At 39.0% G+C, this 11,890-nt stretch overlaps 2 protein-coding genes across 2 annotated transcripts; one reads left to right on the forward strand and one right to left on the reverse strand.

Annotated features, from left to right (window-relative positions):
* The first annotated feature begins 2,330 nt into the window (after positions 1 to 2,330).
* On the forward strand, positions 2,331 to 3,772 carry LOC124056267 (caveolin-3-like). The gene is made up of 2 exons (XM_046383515.1): positions 2,331 to 2,492; positions 3,424 to 3,772. Exons 1-2 carry the CDS (start codon positions 2,331 to 2,333, stop codon positions 3,763 to 3,765), a joined length of 504 nt encoding a protein of 167 aa, XP_046239471.1. The 3' UTR covers positions 3,766 to 3,772.
* A 1,239-nt stretch (positions 3,773 to 5,011) lies between these two features.
* oxtrb (oxytocin receptor b) lies at positions 5,012 to 9,849 on the reverse strand. Its single transcript, XM_046383508.1, is given in 3 exon segments — positions 5,012 to 5,095; positions 5,097 to 5,308; positions 8,487 to 9,849. Coding segments are annotated over 3 exon segments (1,221 nt in total). The 5' UTR covers positions 9,412 to 9,849.
* Positions 9,850 to 11,890: the final 2,041 nt, after the last annotated feature.

Here is an 11,890-nt window from a genome sequence, read left to right on the forward strand (position 1 = left end):
ATTACACCTGTTTTTGAATCCTTACTAAACGCAGGTATCATTGTTCCATGTCAAACCTTTCCTGTGTGGACTCCTATCTTCCCAGTGGAAAAGGTCAGAGACCCGAGTCAGCCTACTGAGTGGAGGTTTGTATGAGACCTGCAAACCATAAATGCAGCTGTCCAGCCACGAGGTATCAATTCCACACACCATTTCTTCACGGATCCCTGATGGTACTAAGTGGTTTTCTGTTGTGAATCTTGCAAATGTGTGTTAGTTAGTTTGTTTGTTTTGCATCAAGATCAGTCCAGAGAGTCAGTATTGGTTTGCATTCTCATTTCAAGGTAAAACATCGCCCAGGGATATTGTGAAATTCTGTCAGTATTTAATTCAGCTCTAAAAGATAACCTGGAAAACTTGGTGTTCCCGGGTGGATCAACCCTTCTTCAGCACACTGATAATTTGATGATCTGCAGTCCAACCAAAGCCATGTGTGAGACAGACACAAATTTTCTTTTGAAACATTTGACTGATAACGGTCACAAAGCCAGTCTGGCCAAGCTACACTTTGTGCAAACATTGGTCACCTATTTGTGACATGTGATCACAGCTGATGGCAAATCCCTTAAAAAGATACTGCTTTTATTACTGTCAAAACAACAGTTTAACAGATTCTAGGACTGCCTAATCACTCACCACCATTTGTTCCATCTGTTGATGAGACACATGGTATTATGACGCCTGTTTTGCTACAAGAACATAAAGGAGAGCAAAGACCTGTGGCCTACTTTTCATCTAAGCTCGATGCTGTGGCTGCAGACCTCCTGTGATGCTTGAGAGTAGTGGCAGGGGCTGAGAAAGACGTAATTTCCTCTTGAGACCTTATTGGATACTGTAACTTGACACTTTTGGCACTCTATGCTGTTTTAATGAGTCTTCAGAAAAATGCATATTTGTTAGCTGCATTAACATAGATAGACACCATACTGTGCTGCTTGAAATACCTAATATTACTGTTAAAAATATACAACACTGAATGTAACCACAGATCTTCCTACAGCTAAAGATGAGACAACACATGACTGTGTTGCTGCCATTACTGAAACTTGTTTTCCTATGCGTAAAACTCTAAATGCAGACCTGGAACTGCTTATAGATTGATCAGTTTGTGCAATCCATGCACAGGCAAAAATTGAGTATTATTTGGTAACACTTTTGGGAGATTCATTGCCATCACATCTATCTGCACAAGCTGCAGTAAGTTGGCTGACAACAAAAGAGACAATATTTACACTGACTCACATTATGTGTATGGTGTAGTACACTGCTTTAACTGCTTCTGGAAAACTAAGTGTTAATCACAAACTGGTTTCTGCATTGCTGGAAGCTATCCTTATGTGTTATATCCTGAAATTATTGCAGTTGTTAAAGGTGAAGCACACACTTTTAATTCTAATTCAGTTTCATTAGGTACTACGGGAGTAGATGCAGTTGCAAAAGCTGCAGCAAAACAGCACATGACTCTCACACACATACAGCTCTCCCTTCCTGTTCCTACACTCACAGCTGATACTGCTGAGTTACAACAACATGCAGATTCAGACGAGATGTGGTCGTGTAAAAAGTCAGGTTGTTATGCGCCTGCAGGTGTCATAAACCCTGTATTTGTTTCCTCATTACCTGGCACATGATTAGGACCATGTCTCTAAAGGAGGGATGCATTCAGAAACAATCTGGTACACCGAAGGCTTTGTAAATTTTGCTCAAAACTTTTGGCAGTCATATGTAATCTGTGCCACAAACAATGTCAACAGAGATGTTAACATGCAAACACCACGTCAACCAGGCCAGAAGCAAAGGTCCAATATATTCCTTGTGTACATACACTTAAGATCCTACAACTAACATGGACTAGACACAACGGCACTGTAACACTGATATTGCAAAAACCTCCTTACAGAAACTATTCATGACAATAGCCACCGATTCTTTACCAGTTTAACAAATGCCAGTCACTGTGTGCAAGGTCTAATTAGCAGCAACTATAACACTGGATGTGGCAGGTGCGTAGGCACCATTCACATTCTAACCACAAACACCAAAGATGCACCAGACTAGCTTTGCTGCAACTCATCTGTCTGATTTCCTTTTGCCATCTCCACCACATAAATACTCATGCTTCTTCTGTCTCTGCACCTCTTTCCGCACACCTCTGTTGGTGTATGAAGTCCATTTACAAATGCTTGACAAGTAAATCTCTCAAAGACGACTCTGATCATCCTGGTCTCTTAAATTTCCATAACATCAACCAGAGCCTGCTTCCATTTTTGTGATTCTGACTGCAGAATCTCATGCTTCATTTCAACTTCAGCTTCAGTCCATTTCTTCAGTCAGAGAGCAGGACCATGGATGAAATTAATGAGGAGCAGCCATTGATCAGGAGAGAGAGACCCATCAGTGACATCGACTTGAACAACAGAGACCCCAAAGAAATCCACAACGATGTGGTCAAGGTGCAATTTTTTCAAATTATTTACAGATATTTCTTGTTATTATTACAACAAAAGTGCATTTGAAGTAACCTATAAATTTGAGATGTACATTTGGTCATGAACACAACAGACTGTAAATCATACAGTCTTTGCTAAAATTTAGATAAAAAACATAAAATGCTTTGCTTTAAGATACGATGAAGATCTGCTGTGTTGTTTTTTGTTTTTAAATTGATGATAAGTGTTTATTTATGTGTTTTATGTTATTTTTCTTTGGATTTCTAGAAAAAATATAGATAATAATCTAAAGCTCTCCAAGTAAAATTTGGAGATATTGGCTGTAGAGCTGTCTACTTTCTTTTTCATACAATGGAGCAATTTTCATTCTATATCACCATCATCCACGCATATGCAAGAGTTGAACCCACTACAGCTCACCCAAGGAGGGTGCCAATAATGTTTACATTCCGCCCAGTCACGAGCATGAACCTCTTGTCTGTGAGTAGATGCACGTTTGCTCACAACAAGGTCTGTGGATTATCTTGCTCAATCATTTCTGGAAAGAGTTTTTTAAATGTTTTGGCATTTTGAGTACCACAAGCAGAGTGTCATCAGCCTCCAGTGTATTTAAGACAAGGTAAACATTTCTACAGTATATATCTCCAAATCTCAGCAACTCACACAGAGACAATCTAGATGAATAAATAGCACCAAATGTAAAGAGAAAAAATATGTATTTTGAGTCTTGGTGTGAAATGTCCCTTTAAGTTCAACAGAACAACCTAATTTCTGTAGACAGTTAGTTTGGTCTGTGTATGTATGTGGTAATGCATGGCCAGATACTTCCTGGAGTCAGTGGGACAATATGTTGTTTTGTAATTTGTGTGAACTGACCCTTTAAGCCTATAAAACCAAGCACAGTAAATAAATTAACCCTCTCTGTATTCTTCAGGTTAACTTTGAAGATGTGATTGCAGAGCCTGATGGCATACACAGTCTGGCTTTGGTGTGGAAATTCAGCTACGAGGCCTTCACAAAGTCAAAGAAGTATATTTATTGCAGCCTGACTGCCATCCTTGGTGTCCCTTTGTCTCTGATCTGGGGCTTACTGTTTGCTTCTCTGTCATTCTTGAACTTTTGGGTTGTTATGCCCTGCATTAAGTGTGTTCAGTTTCAGTTCTACTGTCTGATTCGGCCCTTATTGCTGGCCTTAAAGGTTGTCATTATCCCAATCTTTGTGGCAATGGGAAAAGTAGCTAGTCAGCTGAAAAATGTTTTACCTAAGCGGGCATAAGTGCTGTACAGCTGCTTTATTCAGGCATTAAGGACAGCTTCTGGACTTCTTAAAAATTTTTAGAAGATCCGTGAAAGATCTGAAAACAAAGAAAAGCTGCAGGTTCCTGCTCCCTGTGAACATTGCTCTGAACCACAGTGTTTTGCTTGACAACTAGGCAGGTTATATGAAATTACAGAAATTTTAAAACAGTTGTTGACCTTGAATTGTACAGCAAAAGAAACAGAGCAGAAAAGTAAGACCATTTCTTTGAGTATCACTGTGGCCACAAGGGGGAACCATTATTCTAAAGATTAAAGGTGCTCCACTGTACCTAAACATTGTGTGTAATAAATGTGACTATCTGGAATTTAAATGGAGTGACGATCCCAAAAGCACTTTCAACCTATAAAATAAGAGATGGAGATGATAAAAATGATGACATGTAGACACACAAGAGAAACAGTGGAAGCAGTGAAGACTATTTACAAAGTGGATTTCATATTACATCATAAAGGACAAACACTATTTGATCTGTAGCACAAGAAAGTCTGCTGGAAACATTGAAACCAGCCTTCCAGTTGCAGAAATGCAGTCCTTGTGGATTTTGTTTTGTGGATGAATTTTTTGTGGTGGAGAAATTTGGATTAAGTCAAACTTATGGATAACTTGTGGATATTATCTTGATATCATTCATGCATATCAACACTGTGATTTATGCACCCATATAATATAATAATATAACTATAAAATGATTTCATACAAAGTTAATAATGCTTTAATGAGGCAAACAATCTTAGAGTAGCCAAATTGGAGCCCTTTGCACGGAGTAACTGTAAACTGCTAAACTCCTGCTTTTTTAAATTGCAGTTAAAAAAATTATGCCTTGGTTTGCAGATCAAATCTCTATCTGCAAGATAAATATAATTATTGTGATAATTAGTGACTTGTCTTTCAAGGTCAAATCAGGACAACAACTATTGGAAAAAGACAAGCCTGAGGAACAGAGAAATCCAAACTATCTTTGAAGGAATATGGAGGATAAATCCTGAAACGCTAAAACCAACAAATAAAAAAGAAGAAAAAAAAGATGTGTAATACTCAAAATGCACAAAAAAATAAAAAAATAAAAAAAAGAAAGCAGCGGGCACTAAAAGGAAGTTTATATTGTCCATTTTGTTCACTTTTAAACGTGTTGCAGTGGCCAAAACTGCAGATCATTAAATGTCTGAAACGGGGAGAGCTGTGTTATTGCCACATCACTTGACTACAGGAAGCCTGGATGGCTTTCAGTTGGCTCTTTAGTGTCCTGGTCCTCCCAAGCTGGACGTCTGTGTGAGGCTCCTCTGGCTGCTTGTGTTGTTGATGACGCAAGTGGCGGACTTGTTCTTGTGCCTGCACTGTCGATCACAGCTGCAGGAAGAGGCTGTCAGGTACTGTCTACAGCAGCAGAAGAAGCACTGCATCAGGTCCTGGAACAGGTGACCAGCAAAGAACATGTAGATCCAGGGGTTACAGCAGCTGTTGAGACTGGCCAGCAGCATGGCGATGATGAAGGCCATGTCTGCGGAACGAGACAGGGAGGAATGTGACATTTTTTGTGAATATGAGCAATGTTATAATGCATAATTAAAAAAAAAAAACACTGAATTGAAGAAAAGCATCTTAAAAGGCTGGTGGTTTCTGTGTTTTTATTATTGTCATCGAATCCCATGAAAAGATCAAATTTGAGAATAAATTGATTCTGCTAATAAGTATTGACAGTGTGGCCTAAGTCTGATATATCTTATTCCACTGCACAATAGAAAACACATCAGTGATCCACACTACTGCACTGGGTACTACACTGAGTTTATTTTAATTATAAAAGAAATGAATGGGTGGATCTCTAAAAATCCATCGTTCCCAGATGTTATATTCTATTGACGTTGGTGATCTCATGACCTTTCCCCTAGCACCATCATGTTGACTTTTTTTAAAATTGCAATATTTGAAATCTATTGGATGAACTGCCATGAGATTTGACACAGACATTCATGGTCCTCTGAGGATGATTTGTAAAAAACTTGACTTTATAGCACCATCATCAGGTCAAAATTTTGGTTGATGACCAAATAGTTACACAGCTAATGGCATTCCCATCAGTACATGTTAGCCTAGACTATTGTAAAAAATTGTGTTTAAATTCTTGTTGGAACCATTTTGAAGGGACTGAGAGCATGACAGATGTTTAGAAGCAACTAAACCCCACATGTTCAGCTGTATTTATCTGCATTTCATCAAGTTAAGTTCAAGGTAAGATGTCACAAGTTAAACACACACACACTCACACACGTGTACGGTCAGGTGGTAATTTTGGACTCTTCATTTCATTTCTGTTTTAGAAATATCAGTCCACATTCAGGGCAGCTGCACTTATATTGCACATAATTTATAGCAAAATATATGAACTGACACGCTGAAGCATTTCATACAACCCCCAGAACATGTGGGATTAAAACTGGATGCCAAACAAATAGAAATTTAAGACGCTCGACATAAACTTGATAAATGGCTTCAGTTAGATGAGGCTGTCCCAAATGGAAAGAATACACTTTATTTTCTCTTTCAGCTGATTAAATTTCCTATGGTTAGAGGCACAGAGCACAAGAAGTACCCTATTGAATGGTGGAAAGTGGACGACTTCCAAGGTTTTTTCTAATCCTTATGGGTGAGAAAGATTTAATGCGAATTGTCTCATTCTCCCCTCAAGTGAAAATGCTGAGCTGTTCTGTTCATGGTGCTCTGACTCTCTATAGTGCTTTGCTTTATTGTGAGAGGTGTGCTGTGTGCAGTGTCAACCCAACGGACCGTCAAAATTCAACAGCTAAATCAACCCAATCCAGAGTTCTGGGATCATTTCGTGCCACGAGCAGTACAGCTCACCTAGGAGGAAATACCACAAAATGTCAAAATTCAAATGTTTCTCCTTTTCAGCCTTGACTCACAGTACAATCACAACGTTCTTGTGCTGCCAAAAAAATAAAAGAAAAAAACATTCATCTTGGCTGCTTTTCTGTAGTATCATGATGTACAGCTCTTCTGAGACTGAAACTGGAAAAATAGAAAGAGGGTGATGTTGAAATCAAAAGGAGGACTGTGATGATACTGCCATCACATCACTCTACCAAAGATAATTCTGAGGATAAAAAGTTAAACAAACATTGTGCAGGTGCTCAAAGTCATCTTGGAAGATAGCGTTCATTTTCACATTTTTACTGTATTGTCTTCAGCAAAAAGAAACTCATGTATGTGGAGTCTCAACCCGAGTATCTTCATGTCAGAGAAAATGCGTCAAGTCCATAAAGATAAGAAGAATGTCAGTGAAATTTTAATCTTTAGTTTCACACCTGGGTTGGAAGCTTTTCTTTGAAAAATATGAACATGAATTGTATCCACCGCTGTGCACAGTCCACCTTTCTTGACGCCGCTCCCGATGCTGAGAACATACTGCGATATTTTCAGTTGGTGGTGTTTTTCCTTCTCCCCTCTCCTTTGTCTTTCTCCCATGCACATATACATATACACATGTGACTTACTTAAGTTGTGCTTTCTTGTAATTTACTTATTTTGCATTTTGTGTGCAATTGCTCATTCCTGTGAAATCTTACCTGTGATTAAAAAAGGGGGCATTAACGATGATGTTTGTTTGAATTTTGTAATGTTATGCAGTAAATTATTCATTATAGTGTTGCTGTCCAATGAGGATCACCTTACTTCAAATATGGACACTTTGATTTTTTCCGGTCAAGTGAAAGAATTCTTTCTTCCAATCTTAAGATTATATGTATGAGTTATCCTACAAAGAAATGCAAGTGAAAAGAGTAAAAAGTTGACATTTTAAAAACACATGGTTTTCACAGGTCTGCTACAGGGATTTCTCTATGACAGAGTTTATTATTTCTAGGCATGTTTCATTATGAAAATATAGAGAAAATAAATATTTTCCACACACACCTTGACAATCATTGCTTTTGAAAGCTTTGCAAAATAACACAAATAATACATTGAAGAGTGTATATTTACGGTGATCAGTTAGTCAGAAATATCTTAGTAGTTGAATCTGTCTAACCAAACATTATGGGGGCCACTGTGGTGTACAGTGCATGCATTCTTGACCTCTTCCTATTTTTTTTTTATTTTTATTTTTTGCAAAGCTGCTTGTGCATGATTACTTTAACTCTGAAATTGTCCCCTTTGATGGCAAACTCAGAAAATACGAAGGATAAGTCTGAACAAACTGTGCAGTTAAATGGAAATCATAGAGGCCTCCGCTGGGAACCCACAGAGATGGAAACTCTTTGATGTCCTGTTACATTAACTCTCCCACTGACTTGCCCTGAACTGATAACTGCTGTAAATTACAGTCCCATTCATCTGTGCTCGCTCTGGGGAAGTCTGGAGCCTTAAACACCCTTGTTGTGCCTTGCATCTGATTCTTAGGCATTTCCAGTGATATTCTGTGTGGTGGATGAATGGCCTTTGAATACATGACACATTTAGTGCTTAAATATTTTTGTAGAAAAACAGACTATTTTTTCTTAAATCACAGGGTAAATAGACACCCGGCATTGCTTCATTATGAAAGAGGGGTTTCATCAATAAACTAGTAAAGGAGGCAAAAAATCGTTGCTTACTCTTATAAATGTCAATGTCAAGATTATAAAAGTGCGTAAAAAAGAAAACCCTTAGTGCTCCTTTACCTTCTCTTGGTGCAGCAGGATCCCATGCAGACCACATCTGGACAAAGAAGAAGGGAGTCCAGCACACAATGTAGGCAACGACCACTACAAATGTCATCTTCACCGTGCGGATCTTTGCTTTTGAAAGGAGCCTCACGCTGCTCACACGAGAGAGGGGATGAGCGCCTTTGGAGGGCCTTGTAGTCAGAGCCAGGAAGTGCTCCCTTTTCGTTTTTAAATTGAAATTCTGCCAGATTTTAAAACTTATCAAGCCATAACAGATGCTTAAAATCGCCACTGGGAAAATGTAAATGCTGAGACTCATCCATGTGATGTATGCCTTTGCACCCCATGGTTGTACAAAGTCACCCCAACAGTCATACACCCCGTCCCCGACCTCTTTTAAGGAAAATATGTACGCTTGTGGAGTGCTGAATACCAGACTGAGCATCCAAGAGGCGATCACGTAGAGGCGATCCTTTCTCTTGTGCACGGAGCGAAGAGGCTGGCAGATTGCTAAGCACCTGTCGATGGACATCAGCACAAGCATGTAGGTAGATGCAAACATACCCACCACCTGGAGGTATTTGACAAGCCTGCACAGCAAATCCGGCCCATAGAAGCGAAATGTGATGTCCCAAATGAGTTGGGGTAAAACCTGAAAGACTGCAACGACAAGGTCTGCGATGCTCAGGTGCTTCATGAAGTAATACATCCGAGACTGGCTGTGTTTGGTGGCGTGGATAGCCCAAAGGACGCACAGGTTGCCGGTCAGGGCGAGTAGCAGCACCAGGACCAGGACGGTAACTTCTATTTTTGCCACTTCTTCGTTTCGCTTCAGTGGATTTACTGTTATGTTTCCCAAACGGGTGTCGTTTCCACAACTTGAGTTGCTCCAGGTAACATTCAGCGCCCAACTGTTCTGCTCGCGTAAAAGGTCCTCCATGGTGCGTAAAAGCGCCAATTCGGTGCAGCCAGCGCTCACATCACAGAAGAGATTCAGGACCGCTGTCGGCTGTGCGGCGGTGTAGCTGTCCTGTCCGGTTTATCACTACCTAAACTCCATTAAAGTTGGTTTTGTGATTTACCCTCGGGTCAAATCACTGCATAATCCAAGAGTCAACGCTGTCGCCTGCAGATAAACAAAATATAACAGTTTTGTTGATTTTTTTTTTTTTTTTACTTAACCTCTGAGCTATTAAAACGTATCAACGGCCTCATAGCCGTATCAAGCACGGTTATTTTGAGACCGCCAGTCCTCATCGCTAGCTGCGTCCAGTTTGATATCTGCTTTGCTGAACCTCAGTATCTGACCAATGTGAATAATCCCCTCCCCTCATCTTATTTTCCTCAGAGGGAAACTGTCAGGTTAGAGCATGAGCAGACAGCGCGTTATAACTATTTCTCTCCCTCCCTCTCTCACTTCTCCCTGTACTCTTAGATTTTGACCTTGTAGAGTGATTTGTAAAATCAAATGTCCCTTAACAACATTTGGGCGATGCTATCTTGTATTGAACGGTGAGTCAATGCTTTTAACATCTACATTATTAAAGTGATCACTTTAAAATTCCACTCTGATCCTACCGGGCCTGAGAGAGTCACTTTGTTTCCAGAGAAAGCCACCAAATATGGAAAAAGATTCTATCTGGAGTTGGAAGAGTGTGCATTGGATGAGTGTAGTTACATCGAAGACTGTGATGCTGTGCTGTAAACTGGTGCTTTATACCCAGGCTCAATCAGGGACGACTAGACGATCCCAATGGACTGATTGCTAAGCAGACATATTGACAGGTAAGGCACAAGTGGATTGTAACAGTAATTAATATGCCTGTAAGTTTCCTGTGCAGACGTCCACAGCAAAAAAGTCGGGATGCTGTGTAAAACATAAAGACTGAATGCTGTCATTTCTAAATGAACTCTTCACTGACAAAATTTTTACAAAGTGTTCTGGAGCCCGTGTAGTAATATGTGTGAGCAGTACACAACTTCACAATCCAGTCTTGTTGCATTGTAGGAAACATGTTACTGACATATAATTCAGAATAAACATATATTTACAAAATATAATGAGGTTTATGTGGTAAAACCATAAATATATTGTCTCTGTCCTGTTTCCAGTAGAGTATGTGTCAAATAGGAAATTACCACAAGCAAATTACCACATTATGTTTTGGTGAGATTTTACACAGTGTCTCAGCCTTTTTGGAAACAGGAGTCTAAGAAGCTGGATAAGAAAAAAGGCTTTCAGGACCTTAAATTTGCTGACTTCAGTTTCACACAGTTCATGAACAACAACACGATGGGAACATGGAAAAGCTACCAACAGCAGAAAAAAACTGTGTTTGAATCCATGGGGTGCTTGCTTTAAACTTCTACTACTACTACTGCAAGGCTACAAGAAGCCACGTAGTTTGTTGATGGCTGGGGCCATTAGTCTATCAGCCAAAAGTCTGATCAAAATCACTGATCATCAGTCATGCTATCAAAATGATCAGAAGACATCACTGCTTTTTTGCTGCGTTTAATATGATATTATATTCTGCTTGAACATAACATCTTATTAGGTGTTAGACATTATGCATCAATACCCTACCAATTTCTGCTTTTCAAAACAACAAACAACATGATTGTACATAAAGTTGCATTGGACCATGATACCACACTAAGCAGCCACAGCTGGGCAAATGCCCTGAGCACTGGTTCATAAGATGCTTTAGTGTTCATGCGTTGTCATGAAGAAATGTTCAGGACAACGCTGCAAATAAGGTTTTGGTTATGGAACTAAAACATAAACTTGTGAAAAACATCTTAACTTAAAACGACAGCAAATACCGACATAAGATACATTTTAATGGGACATTTCATTAAGTGCAGCTGAAAACTTGGGAATATTTGGAAAAACTTCCAATTACACCATCTCTGTTTCAGCTTCTGACTACTCTCACATTTACTGTTCATTAGAAGCTTGAAAAACAAAATGTTTTTGTAGGAGAATTACTCATTGCTATGTTGGACATAAACCATTTTGAAACAAGACAAGTGAATTAAAATAATGAAGACCTGCCAGACATGATGCCATATGGACAATCAGTCTGTGTAAAGATGGTTTATTCCTTAAACAGACTGATTGTCTTCCTGTGAATCCTGTGAAATGACTTAACATCTCATTATAATTGGATTAAAAATATATTAGAATTCTAAACTGTAAACCCATTTAGCATCTAACATTTAGCATTTATTATCTAAAGTAGTATGCAGACAAGTATATCACAACAAATAAAATTGCCATTGATTTTGAATAAGTGGCAGTAAACCTATACAGATACTTTCAGATTAGAAGCCAAATTCTCCACACCAAAGATGACACTGATTAAGGATTGTCATCAGTTGTACATATTTTAAAAAATATGATAATGCAAATGTTA

The sequence above is a fragment of the Scatophagus argus genome, chromosome 3, assembly GCF_020382885.2.
Source record: "Scatophagus argus isolate fScaArg1 chromosome 3, fScaArg1.pri, whole genome shotgun sequence".
NCBI lineage: Eukaryota > Metazoa > Chordata > Actinopteri > Scatophagidae > Scatophagus > Scatophagus argus.

Coding starts and splice junctions, on each gene's coding strand:
- LOC124056267 (XM_046383515.1), top strand. CDS start 2,331: ATGCTTCATTTCAACTTCAGCTTCAGTCCATTTCTTCAGTCAGAGAGC. Junction 2,493..3,423: donor TCCACAACGATGTGGTCAAG/GTGCAATTTTTT, acceptor TGTATTCTTCAG/GTTAACTTTGAAGATGTGAT.